Source organism: Chiloscyllium plagiosum, unplaced genomic scaffold (genome assembly GCF_037043375.1).
Source record: "Chiloscyllium plagiosum isolate Xiang-an unplaced genomic scaffold, Cpla_swu_hap1 HiC_scaffold_31, whole genome shotgun sequence".
Taxonomy (NCBI): Eukaryota; Metazoa; Chordata; class Chondrichthyes; order Orectolobiformes; family Hemiscylliidae; genus Chiloscyllium; species Chiloscyllium plagiosum.
The window spans coordinates 52,159,564-52,174,029 of record NW_028270169.1 but is presented as its reverse complement, the minus strand read 5'-3'; the positions used below and the strand labels follow the sequence as shown (position 1 = coordinate 52,174,029).

Genomic DNA, 14,466 nt, shown 5'->3' with positions numbered 1-14,466 from the left:
TTACCCCTTCTTTTTTAAGTTCTACACTTTGGGCTTATTTGAGGTAACCTTCTCAGATATCATCCCTTGTTATTGACTCCTTAATGAATATACCAATACCATATTCTACTTTATACCACTCCCCATGCCTCCCCACCCGATATCCTGGAATATTGAGCTGCTAGATGTCCCCATCCCTCAACCCTGTCTCCGTGATAGCAATGATATTATATTGCCATGTGTTATTCATCACCGCTCTCAATGCATTGGCTTTACAGGATTCCTTGCTTTAAAATAAATGATATCCAGTCTCACCGTGTTCTCTCTGCTTTAAAACCCCACCAACAACACTCTTGGCACTTCCATTTCACCTCCTCCACCTTGTGGATGTTACAATTCGTGGGTTTGGAAGGTTCTGTCCAAGTAGCCTTGCTGAGATGTTGCAGTCATCTTGTAGCTAATACACATTGATGCTACTGAATGTCAGTAATAGATGGAGTGCATGTTTATATTTAAGATGGTTGAGCTTAGCTCACTACCTTAAGGAGCTCCTGCAGAGTTGTTCTGAAGCTGAGATCACTGATCATCAACAGCCACAACCATCTTCCTTTGTGCCGATTTGACCCCAAACAGTAGAGAGATTCACCCTAATTTCCATTGACTCTAATTTTGCTGGGACCTTTTGATGCCACATTCAGTTAAATGCAGCCATAATGTCAAGGATGGTCAATGATAGTCACTCTTGCCTTGGCCCCAGAATTCAGCTCTTTTGTCTATGTTTGAACCAAGGCTGTAGTGAGGTCAGGAGTTAAGTGGCACTGGCAGAACCCAAACTGAGCAGTTGCTGAATGTTAGCGCTGTGATGATGCCTTCCACCAATTTACTTGGTGTATATGTACATAGATTGTTGAAGATAGCAGGATAGGTGGAGAAAGCAGTTAGGGTTCTAGGTTTTATTAATGGAGGCATAGAGTACAAAAGCAAGGAGGTTTTGCCGAACTTGTCTAAGACACTTGTGAGACCTCAACTTGCACATTACTTGTCAATTTAGCAGTCATGAATTTGAATTTATTCCAGAGTTGGGCAATTAGACTCCTATCCGAGTTGATCAAACAGTGAAGGTCCATATTTTAGTATTATAAGGTCAACATAGATCTCAGGTAACCCACAGTTAAAGTGATTCTACTGAACTATGTTGGAAGGTCAAATGAATGTAGCCAATTTTTCTTTGTGCTTCTGACACATACAATGACCAAGAGGAGAAAAAATGGTGCTTCTATTCTCTGATTACAAAAGATAATATTTCTTCATGTCCCTATTTCGGATCTGACAAGGTCACAATCAGCTAAGGATGCTTACCATAAATGTTAAAGAATACAAAATTAAGTCCATACTGTAGTTTTGTCAGTTCTTTGAGTATGCATCATAAACCAAAAATGAAAAGTAATTGACAGCTTAAAGGATCCTCTCTGAAATTATAACGTGCGGCTCCTGGGAAATTTTGGCAATGGCATAATAGTCACTATAACTGTTTTACTGAAGTTTAGTTCCTATAAATTACAATTACCATGGTGATAAGGGATGTTGTGAGTCATTCTGCCCGTATGAATGATCACAGTTTAGTAATTATCATAGGATTTGATGTTTTGTTTCAAATGTGTGAGGAACATTTTAACTCGTTGTGAAATGTGTAAATGAATTATTTGATCCTTGCTCTGTTCCTTCCATTGCAGCACCGGCAGGTTTACTGTCCCAAAGGTTATCTTGTTCATTTATCTAAAACAAGGCAGTAATTTTTAGCATTTAATGCTGAGCAAAGTTAACCTCTTCAGGCTTAACTGTTAATTCACTGAAGTAACTGTTTCCTTTCCTACTTCAACTCATTGCTAAACAGCAGCTTTTCTCTTACATGTCTGACTATTCACTTCTGAATAGTTAGGGTTGTTTCATTTGTTTCTCCACACATCATATAATGATGATGTATGATTGATAGATTAGAAATGAGCATTAGATAGTGTTACAACCAGTCCCCAATTATTGTGGTTCTAGATGGGACCCCAACCTACCTAGCGCCCAAATGACGAGGGTTGAACGAGTTCCCCTTCTTCATTTACTTACCTCTCAGTTGTTCGCAATAAGGTTTTTTTTTTACAAAGGGTTTATAAAGGATTTCCACTCTTATGGATGCTTTTCTCCCAGACCAAATTATGTTTGAATAGTAGTCAATTTAGCCTGGATTTCTGGCTAAATCCAGCCAATGGTGCATCAGGACATTGTTTATATGGTCCTCAACACACTGCAGCACCCATGAACTATGAGCAGCAGAAGAAAAATACATCTACAGCATATCCAAGAACAACGGATACTCGATATACACAGTCTGCTGATTCTTAAACAACAAGCCCAAAAAAGAAGACTCAACACACCCAGACCCTAGCCATACTACCATACATGAAAGACATCTCGGAGATGACTACCAGACTACTCTGACCCCTTAGCATCATGGTAGCCCACAAACCGACCAACACACTGAAACAGATACTGATGAACATAAAGGGCCCTATACCAACAACCAGCAAAACAAATGTCATTTACAAAATACCCCACAAGGACTGCAACAAACACGACACCGGACAGACAGGCAGAAAACTAGCCACCAGGATACACAAACACCAACTAGCAGTCAAAAAGCATGACCAGCTATCACTGGTATCCTTACAGACGAAGAAGGACACCACTTCGACTGGACAACACATCCATCCTAGGACAAGCTAAACAGAGACCTGCATTGGCATTCAAACCAGAACGCCATAAAAAAACACATCAATTTGGACCCCATTTACTAACCTCTAAGAAAAAAGAACCAGAAGTTATATCACCCACCTTAACAGACCAAGACACACAAATAGCAAGTGAAACAGAACACCAGTGCTTCAATGGAGGCTCACTGATAATGTTACCTAGCATGGGGACAAAACATCTGAGAGCTAACTTATCAGCTCAGCGAGCAAACCTCCAACCTGAAATATAACTATTCTTTGATCACTTGATGGGATGGCTCCAAACTTAAGCATCTCTCCTTAAATGTTGATGAGAAAGAGTTCACAGAGTTGACTGCCCTGAGATTTACCTTTACATTCCTGATAGGTCCAGTTGATATCTCTGTTCTGTTTTGCTGTAGTTCATAGCATCCCTACAGTATGGAAGCAGGCCATTTGACCCATGGAGTTCACACTGGCCCTCTGAAGCCCCCCGCCCCCCTCCTGCCTTATTCCTGTAATCCTGCATTCCCATCTCTCATCCACCTAGCCTGCACATTTTGGCACATGGAAAGAAACCAAAGCACCTGAAAGAACCCCACACGGATACAGGGAGAATGTGCAAACTCCACACAGACAGTCACCTGAGGGTGGAATCAAACCTGGGTTCCTGGTGCTGTGCTAACCACTGAGCCACCTTGTTTTATCACAAAGTGGCCAACTAAATACTTAAGAGTAATCAACTGCATATTAGGAACTGAAGTCACCTATTGTCCAGTTTGGGTGGAAACAACAGGTTCCTTTAAAGGATTTTAGTGAACCAACAATATGTAAGCTGTCACACAAATTGTCAGATCTGCTGAATCTGATTTACACCTGAGACACAGTGAGACCTAAAGGTGCACTTTTTGGCATGTTAATTCAATATCACATCCATGAATAATAGAGGCAAAATGCTGCTGCTGCTGGAGACCAGAACTAAAAGCAGAAAGCTGTGGAGAAACTGAGCAGGTCTGGCAGCATCTATGGAGAGAGAAACAGAGTTAAGATTTGAAGTCTGGTATGGAAGGAGGCGGTATTACCAGACTTGAAACATTAACCATGCTTCTCTCTCTCTGCCTGACCTGCTGAGTTTCTCCAGTGCTTTCTGCTTTTAGTCCATAATAACCATGAGACCATTGTAGCAATTGTTACTTCATCCTTTCTGTGCCTTTGATTTGCTTTTGGGTTTGGAATATTCATTACTGCGTGCTGTGTTCCATAAAATTTACCAATGTCCTTTTCAAAGTCAACAAGGCCACTTTTAATACCACCAAGTCGAAATCTAAAAATCTATTCAACCGTTTTAAGGGCCTTTCGGCCTTCACTATTAACAATCTCCGTATCTTCTCCCATTGATCTCAGTCATTTTGTTAAAGATTTCAGCATTTTTAAAAATTTCCTTTCACTTCTTTTCTTCTCATGGGTTCTGAAGATGCCATGAGGGTAGTTGCAAAGAGCAATCTGTGAAACTGGCTACGCAAGGGTCTGAATTCAACATGATTGGTAGCAGCTAGACTGCCATGAATTAATTATTTTATTAATGGTAGCACATCAATTTGACTGACTTCATCAGACTCGGTGCCTCTTGGAGGCCACATCCCCAGGTGGTGTCATTAGCAAAGACAAAAGACTTCCAAAGTACAGCAGAGATCAATCCCCTTCTGTGAAAAAAAAATTATTTTAATCAACTTCTTTAGGCATGTTATAGCACGCCTCCCTTTTTGTCAAAAAATAACCTGAACTTAAACCCCTTAACATATAAAGATAATTTCTTCTACACAGGCAAACTGATCCTTCTTTCTTCCATTGTCAGTGGAGCTAGTTATTCAAAGCACATCACTTGGGTAGCAGAAGGATAAAACCCTATTTAGAAAATGATGATGAGTGATATTTGAATCTTTTTTTGTCAGCGCACATGTCTCAGCCCATAACTCCAAGTAGAGGAGCATTGTAATGAGCTTGCGCTATGAAGTGACTGGAATTTCTGCAACATGGTGAATCAAGTGCTCTAAGCACAGTAACTACTTTGTTTTTGTTATTTTATTTGGATCTTTGTTCTGAGGAGCTAGCCCTAGTGTGTGCCCAGATATGCTCTGGTGCATTACCTCTTCATGGCAACTTTAGCCCCACTATGAAGAGCAAGGCCGTGTGCCTTTGATCGACTGTTGAATAAAATGACAATTTAACACTGTGGCAAGCATTAGCGATGGAAAAGAAATTAAAGTTCAGTAAAATTCTGTTTCTTTGAAGTAAACCATGCAGGCTATATCATGACTGTAATAATCTATTTGAGATTTGATTGATACAGATGTCATATAAGATTGAAAATGGCTGGGGTTGTTTTTCTAGAAAAGGGGAGGCTGAAGATGACTCAGTGGAAGTCTTTAAAATACTGAAAGAGATATAGAGAGGACTTACGAGAGAGTGTAAAAAGACTTGCCATAAATATGAGAGAGTCACTGAAAAATTCAACTAAAAGGAAGATAGACAAGTACATAAGAAAGAAAAGGATAAAAGAATATATTGATATGGTTAGATGGAATAATTAACATGACTGGTATGAAGCCTAATCAATGGTATAGACTGGTTAGGCTGAATAGCTGGTCTCTGTGATGTAAATTCCATTTAAAAGTTCCTTCACGAACACTAATTATCATCTTTTTTTGTCTGAACAATTTTCTACTCTCACCTTGTTAATGAAGTCTGAAGAGGAAATCGAGCAGTTCTCCTTCACCACCGCCCAAGAAGAAAAAGAAGAAGAAATCGGGTCACTACAAAAGTCGGTAAATATCTCTTTATAACATTGTACAGTTGCATCATGATTTCACACGTTGGGAAGAGAGCTCCAAAATTAGCTGTAATAAAGAGAAGAAATTTTACATCTAAGGGTACAAAAGTATTCTTAAACAAAGTGTTTTTACAAAATTCTTTCATTTACAAGGCTGCTCTGTGGAGCCAGTTCAGGACCGAAGGCATCATTGGAAAGGAGATTTGAAGCTCTGTGCCTTCTTATCATTGTGATTGGTCTGTGTACAGAAAGTTTATGAAGAATGAGCCATCTGTCTTTTTTTCTTCCCCCTCTGGTTTTTGTCGAATAGTTGATGTGTCTTTCACAAGCAGTGAAAGCAGGGGAATGGGATGCTTGGCAGAAGGACTCCCATATGAAGCCATAGAGGATCTCACGAGGTCAGATTGTGCCTACTAGTTTCCGAAATGAAATTGAAGATGCACAGGGCCCCAGAGAGGCGACCACATGATTTTTTAAAATCTTTAATTATATGGGACATATCCAGACTACCCATCTATGGAGTCTTACTTCTTTGGTTGCCAATAGCTTTGAATGTTCAATGGCCAATTAGTTAACACTTGGTTTCCATAATTCGTTTTGCATGTGAGACTTTAAAGAAGTGAATAGTGAAATAAACAGCAGATGGTCGGTAAGGCGTAATCAGACACCGAATGTTCTAGTTTACCATGTTGACACTTTTTTTCCACACATTCAAGATTTCACACAAACTATAAGTAGAGCTGCCTGCTGAAATGAGAATGATTTAATCATGCAGGCAAATGGAGAGGATAACGTTTTTTCATTTATGATGAAAGACATTAATAAATTAATTGAACTTAATGTCTTCTCCCAACCCCCTTCAAAAAAAACCCAGCAGGGTCACCTCTTCAAGATCTGCTAAGTTTAAATGCAGTTTGAGCTTTTCAGTGACCACTTTGGTTGCAAATCCAATTCAATGTAATTCTCCATTAAACGTCAGCCAAGTGATAGAAATCCCAAAAGCTTCAATTTGGTTCATCTGTAGCTAGGACCCCTTCATGCATAACCCTTAAGCCATGGTTTGAAGATTTGGCTTCATGTATTACAAAAACCATAGCATCTGAAGAAAAGAGAGACAAGCATCTTTGATGCTTCAAATAGATTTTCCTTCATATTGTTTATACATTTAGGAACCAAATATGACCATAGTAAAAAAGAATTACAAAATAGTTGTCCCCATACACAACAAGGGGTGCAGCATTTACAGTATAGACAAGGAAAAGTATGCATCTGGGAGTGCACACATGAATCATATTTAATATTTTTAATCATATTTTCACTTCAACTGATTATGTTTAGCAAAACACAAATTTATACAAACTGTCCCAATAATTTAACCCACTACGCCTCAGTAGGAATCTGTTGAATCTGCCATATTATCTGGGTGTCTATGGGTTTACATTATATATTTAATGCAACTACTTAGTCAAATTTATTTACAGTGGAAATCATATTAAGGCAGGAAGATATATCCAATACGAACAATTGTCAGACAATTATATCATCAACCAATTTTTAACACGTAAGCAAGAAATGACTAATCTAAGGCTTGTTTAATCATCTATTAAATTGTTTTTGATATTTCACAGCAATTCATAATGCAACTTCTGTCAATCTGCATTGATTATCTTTACAAATTAGCTTTTCTATGTTTCAAAGTTCATTAGTTGATAGTTTCTGATTGTATAGAGTTGCCTATTTCACATTACTGTCTGCATGACAGCTTTGGAGGTCCACCTATAGCATACAGACTGCAGACGTTCAGGAAAAAAGCTCCCCACCACCTTCTCAAGGGCAATAAGTACTGGCCCAACCAGCGATGTCCACATTGCATGATTGAATTTTGAAAAATTATCCCTTCTGATTCTGTGTAGTAGAGGTCATCTTCCATTTTAATTAATTAAGATTATCCAGAGGAATTGGATACATTTAGTGGCAACATGCTGCCATAGAGATGAATGGAGGGCATATTGACTTCTAAAGAGACTTAAGCTGAAAGCTAGTTGAGATTCAAAGTAAGTACTTAGTTTATCTCACCCATTTTCACTGTATTTCTTTGTAAAAATATAAGTGATATTAAATTACTATTCTATTCATTAAATGCATCTGAGAAGCAATGAAGGGTCCCCAGGTTTAAATAACAATTTTTCAAATTAAAATGTCTTTGATTAATGTTTTTAAACACTGTGAGCAGTACTCACCACTCATAATCAAATCATTCATCAAAATACATCCTGTGTTCTTATTAAGTGCAAACTCTTGAAGAAAAGCTTTCAGAAATCTAGGTACCTACCACATACTGGCATCTATCTTTAGGAGGGCACTTTGATGCCTGTTGCAGTTTTTCACAATCCTTGCCACAATTTTGACCTGCAGGTGTGTTGAAAAGTGGTAACATTATTAGCTCAGTTACTAGAACTAGATTAATTTTATTTATTGTAATAGAAGATGCCCTTACGCAGATCCCTTGGAAAACATCGCTCACCTACATATTCTAGCCGAAAAAGACTCCCATACTTTGCTTTTTATCCTTCACTATCACCATTTTGCTCTGCATAACATTACCCTTCATTTAACAATCAATGTCTGTGAGGTTGTACAGGGCATTGGTGAGGCCTCTTCTGGAATACTGTGTCCAGTCTGGTCACCCAGTTATAGGGAGGATATTATTAAGCTGGAGAGAGTTCAGAAGACATGTACCACGATGTTGCTGGGTATGGAAGGTTTGAGTTATATAGAAAGGCTGGGCCTTTATTCACTGGAGCATAAGAGGTTGAGAGGTGATCTTGTAGAAATTTATAAAATCATGAGGGATATAGATAGGATTAATGTTAAGTATCTTTTCTCTAGGATGGGAGATTTCAAAACTATGGAGCACTTTTTGAGGTGAAAGGAAAGAGATTTTAAAAAGGCATGGGGGCATTATTTTTTACACAGAGGGTAGTTCGCCTGTGGAATGAACTTCCTCAGGAAGTGGTGGATTTGGGCACAATTACAATGTTTAAAAGACTTTTGAATGAGTACATGAAAAGGAAAGGTTGGAGGGATATGGGCCAGGAACAGGCAGGTGGTATGGTTTATTTTGGGATTATGTTTGGCATGGACTGGTTGGACTGAAGGGTCTGTTTCCATGCTGTATGGCTCTTTGAAAGGACTCTTGATAGTCTTCATAATCAAGTCTATGACACTTGATTCACCATGTAATATCAATTTAAATGGTTCAGTGTAGAAAGATATTAAAGTCTGAGATTACTGCACGTAATTTGTGACAGGTCTGGATGCATTTTAAAGCTAATCCTTTTGAAATGGAATTAACTTCAATCAACCTTACTCTAAATAGAGACATGAACATTCAGAACATTTATAGAAAGACTTTGATGTAATAAAATGTCCCAAGTCACAAAAGTCAGGTACATTAGCACTTTGAATAGATAGATAAGCTGGGAAGAGATTAATGAGATCAAATATGTATTGATAAATGGATGTCCATATCTGGCAGTTATGGGCTACTGAATCACCTCAACATAATGTGACATCCACTGTCTACATAAAAAGAATGAAGCAGGAATTCTTGCAGTTTTCAACACCAAGATCAGTAGAATTTTGTACAGTGAAGCTTTTGAGGCAAATGGACCAAAATTGGGAAATTGGAGTTGTGGGGCAGATCAACTATGGTGTCATTGAATTTTGAAACAAATATTGGGGGATTGAGTGGTTTACTCCTCATTCTAGTGTTACGTAGAATGTTTCAGAAGATTATTAGGAATGACAATAGAAGCCTCTTATTTATGTTGTTCAAATGAGTCTGCAAAATATTCAGAATAACTTTGGACCACATTTGATTGGAATGATTTCCACTGATAATTTCCATGTCCCAGCTAGTCTGCCTCCATTGTAACTATTGAGTCAATCTTATTCAAACTCAGCCCCATCTCTCTTCGGCATTTTCACTGATTAATAAATATCCTGCATTTTGAAGCAACAACTTTGAGATTCCATTCAGAAAAAGATCTTGGATAAATTTCTGAGGAACCTCTATTCCTGTTCATATTCAACTGCAGTCTTGCATTCCTGGTAACACTGCAGATTTTCAAGAGCTGCATGAAGCTTCAGATGTAAGCACAGACACTTTCCCAATTGTTTTGTAACGTTCAGCAGATTAAGAATAGTCAATCTACTGCCAAGTTTCTGCAGCGAACAGCAGGGCATAAAAAAATCCAAGTGATTTTTAATTATATATTTTTTTGGCAATGTCATTTGTCCTATGGATTGGGGCAGGAAATAGAGAAAAGGTTAAAAAAAAAGTCATTCTGCTGTTCATCCAATTCAGTGCTGACAGATCATTTTAAAATTAACTAAATAACATAAAATCTGTAGCTCTTTGCAGTAAAAATTGTTAGAACATGCTGATTGACTTGATCTAGGCTGGGAAATGCTCTTGCATTTGTTTCAATGAATTCAGTAAAGTAAATGATAGTGCATGCACCGGACTTCCTAGATGTTGAAACTTAGAATTTAGCCCAGTGCCAAATACGTTTCCCAATTCAAGTCTCAAAGGTTTGGCAAGCTCCTGAAATCTTTGACAGAATGCAGACCTGCCGACAGCATCTCCTCAAAATGTAGCAGTGCAGCTACTGAAGCACATTTGCCCGTGTGTGAATGTGTCAGATAACGATGCTTCCACACGTATTAGTGAGGTGACTTGCTGCATATGAATGGAAGTTGCATGCAGTTGGAAAATGAAGCAGCAAGTTTCATGTTTTAGTACTTTGATACTTTCTCATGTTTAGGTGGTTTAGGAAATGAAGCTTAGTTCTCCATTTCTAATCAATGTTGCTCATCTGTTTCACTGCATTCTGACATTGTTAATTGCAAGCAAAAAGAAGAAACCTGGATCAGACAGAAGGTAAGGTCAAAGCAAGGAAGTCATATGTTGCAAGTGTATTTGTGGAAACATTGTCCCATTTAAAGATCTGAATAGGCAAATCATTAAATCCCTTTATTGTGGACTGATATTTATTCTGGACCAAGATCTATTTTCATGTTTTAACAGAACAACAGGGTGGCATGGTGGCTCAGTAATTAACACTGCTGCCTCACAGTGCCAGGGACCCAGGTTTGATTCTACCATCGGGTGACTGTCTGTGTGGAGTTTGCACATTCTCCCCGTGTCTGCATGGCTTTCCATCGGGTGCTCCGGTTTCCTCCCTCAATCCACAGATGTGCAGGTGAGGTGAATTGGCCATGCTAAATTGCCCATAATGTTCAAGGATGTATAGGCTAGGTGCATTAGTCAGGGAAAATGTAGGGGAATGGGTCTGGGTGAGATACTCTTTTGAGGGTCGGTATGGAGTTGTTGGGCCAAATGGCCTGTTTCGACACTGTAGGTATTCTTTGATTCTATGATAGGGTAATCTTGAAAAATATTATTCATTAAACATTAAAATGCAGCAACCATCTGAAAAAACTAAGCTGTGGGGGTGTACAAAGTATGCCTTTGCTATTAAAAAGCTTAAGAATTTGCTTTGCCCATAAGCACCTTGTACTATGTAATGAGTAAGGAATCAAGTTATGATGTACTCAAATGGCATCACTGGAGTCATGTTGGATTTATATATAATGATCCATAGTAATTCCAATACTGGCCCCTTTCCATTTGGATTCATATGGAATGAAGTTTATGTGTCTCTGGTTGGTGGGCCGCTCAGATAAGGAGTTGGCAGTAGTGTGAGAAGAAACAACTCTATGCATTCCTCATGGTACAGAGTGAGGACTGAAAAGGAATGTGTCCTTTCTCCCTAGGGGTCTAAAAAGGCTCATGCAGATCCTGTTAGCTTATGTTAAGCTTGAATCTCAGTTTTAATATGGCGAAGGATCTTTTTCCAAAGCAACAGTATAGTATGCCACAAAGAAAAGAACAGAATACAACAGCCTTCAAGCTGGCTTATTTATCACAACTGAAAAATCCTGTGATGCATGTTTTTTAGATCCTAACAGCCTAAGTCGATCAATTAAAAGGGATATTGTTTCTTCAAAATGTGCTCACACCATTAAAGAACTTTATATTAAAATTGGTTATCACAAAGGAATGCAGAGAGTGCACTGAATCTGAATGTATGTGTTTGGGGTTTTTGAATGTGTTGTGTTATCACAGCTGGTCCTTTTTTACCCATTGGGCATTCACAACAACCTTTTTCCTATATTCAGCAACAACAAGAGAGAACATTGTCTAATGTTGGACTTGACAACATGGATTCAATATGCAATATTGTATCAATCAAACTAACCAGGATCTATTATATTTTAAAAACTAAGTTTTAACTATGATCGCTGAATAAGTCCAGGGTATTCTGCATGCAACAGCATAGATAGAGGTCTTTAATCAAATAAATAAAACAATGGCCTAAACCTATATTTTCTAAATTAAATGTCATTATTAATAATAATATGGAACATTAAGTTACACTCCTGATGTTTCTACCCATGAAGTTTTCTCTTTAATCTGTGGTCACACTCTCAGCCTTTTCAATTATTGATTGGGTTGCATTGTCATCTTTCCTAATTTTAATTCCCAAAATCATGCCATCACCACCTGAAGCAGAGGAAACATTTCCCATTCCGTGCAAGAAATGCACTGATGGCAGTCTCAATCATTGATGTCATCCCACAGCATGGTATGAATCATGTTAAATTGTATGGAAATATAACCATTGTAGTTATGTCCTCAGCAATAAATGTTGCCATTGTGTAGTTTCAAGAAATTGTTCAAAATTATCTATCAGAAAGTATAGTCTATAGTATGTTTTAGTCTTTTGCCAATTTTCGCATCCCCACTTTATAAAAAGCATTTATCGTGTGCTGGTTTAGCCCTTTAGCTTTCTGGTTTTCCGTAGCCATTCTTCACGTAGATTGTGATATTTACTATATCAGCCTGCTCAAGGATTTTATTACACACCTTTGGAGCAGATGGGACTTGAACTTGGGTCTCCTGACTCAGAGGTAGGGAAACTACCACTGCACTACAAGACCCCTTCATGTAAGTCTTTACTGTTTGTATCAGAGGATATTTGAGCAAGGTGAGAAATCACAGCTGAACTCCTGAACTCCTCATGCCACACCCAAGTGTACACAATTTTAGCAGTGACTTTAATTGCGACCAGAAGTGGCATTTTCATTTTCCTCATCTCTAACACAGAACTCCTAAGGACAAGTATACCAGCCTGACAATGATAAGTTATAGAGATGGGTGGCACAGTGATTAGCACTGCTACCTCTCATCACCAGGGACCCGGGTTCAATTTCACACTTGGATGACTGTCTGTGTGGAGTTTGCATGTTCCCCCAATGTCTGCATGGCTTTCTTCCAGGGCCTGCAGGTTCTTCCAACAACCAAAGATATGCAGGTTATGTGGATTGGCCATGCTGACTTTCCCCAGTGTCCAGGGATGTGCAGGGTAGGTAGATTAGCGATGGAGAATGTGGAGTTATAGGGGTAGAGTGGATTGCTGTTCATGGGGTCAGTGCAGACTCAATGGCTCAAATGGCCTCTAACTGCACTGTAAAGATTCTACAATTCGATAGGATCTAACACCTCAATGTGGCTCAGTTGTTCAGCTTATTGATAATCTGGTCGATCAGAGGAGTCACAATCCCATTCAGTGATTCTAAGGTGCAAGAGAGAGGCCAGTTGTAAAACTCAAAAAAACTAAGGACAATTCCAATGTACTGTCTATTGACTTGCTAGTTCTCAGCCATGTGGGGGTTTTAAAGATCATCAACTGGATTATAAACTTATGATGTATCACTGCACCCAGTGTAAATTGTTGGAGTGAGCTGGCTTCACTGGACCAGGCAAAAAAACTGTAGATGCTGGAATCCAAGGTAGACAAGCAGGAGGCTGGAAGAACACAACAAGCCAGGCAGCATCAGAAGGTGGAGAAGTCAACTTTTCAAATGTAACCCTTCTTCAGGACTAAGGGGTGGGTGTAAAGGGAGTTGCAGATAAAGTGCAGGGTGGGTGTGAGGGTGAGGGTGGGGGAGGGTTTTCAATGGGGTGCAGAGTGGTGAGATGGGGATAGGTGAACATGGTAGAAGGTTCGACCTGGTTGGTTGATGGGAGGAATGAATCTGATTGGTAGCCGGAAGGAAGGGGTAATCAGAGGAATGGAAGGGAAGGGGAGGGGCTGGAAAGGGAGTCAGGGAATGGGGAGGGAGATTATTTGAAACTGGAGAACTCAATGTTGAGTCCTCCAGACTGTAGGCTGTCCAGGAAGAAGATTAGTTGTTGTTCCTCTAGTTTAGAGTCTGATTTGCTGTGGCAAGGGAGGAGGCCGAGGATGGTCATGTCGGAGAGAGAATGGAAAGGGGACTTAAAATGGGCGGTGACTGGGAGGTCAGGTCAGCTCCGCGGCCCAGCTGAGATGTTCGGCGAAACGTGCCCTGAGTTTATATTTGGTCTCCCCGATGTCGAGAAGACCACATAGGAGCAGAAGATATAGTAAACTAGCTTGGAGGAGAGGCAGGTGAACCCTCTGTCTCAACTGGAAGGACTGTTCGGAACCCTGAATGGAGGTGAGGGGGGTGATGTGCTGGCAGGTGTTGCATCTTTGATGGTTGCAGGGGAATATACCAGGAGGATTGAGGTGGTGGAGGTGGGATTGGTGGGGAGAGTGGCACGAACCAAGGACTGGTGAAGGGAGCAGTCCCTGTGAAAAGCAGAGAAGGGTGGGGAGGGGTTCTTAGTAGTGGGGTCTAGCTGGAGTTGGCCAAAGTGTTTATTGATGATATATTGGATGTGGAGACTGATGGGTTAGTAGGTGAGGACAAGGTGGACCTTGTCTTTATTACATTTGGAGGGGT

General features: G+C 39.6%; 1 protein-coding gene across 8 annotated transcripts in view; it reads left to right on the top strand.

Annotated features, from left to right (window-relative positions):
- Positions 1-14,466, top strand: part of srrm3 (serine/arginine repetitive matrix 3) — a 795,287-nt gene that overhangs the window by 693,007 nt on the left and 87,814 nt on the right. For 7 of the 8 annotated variants that reach the window (XM_087977541.1, XM_043718787.2, XM_087977540.1 and 4 more), the window contains 2 exons: positions 5,483-5,563; positions 10,484-10,513. In XM_087977541.1, the coding sequence (XP_087833667.1) occupies positions 5,483-5,563; positions 10,484-10,513 (111 nt within the window). The remainder of the gene's footprint in view (positions 1-5,482; positions 5,564-10,483; positions 10,514-14,466) is intronic. The other variant, XM_087977542.1, reaches the window with a different exon arrangement.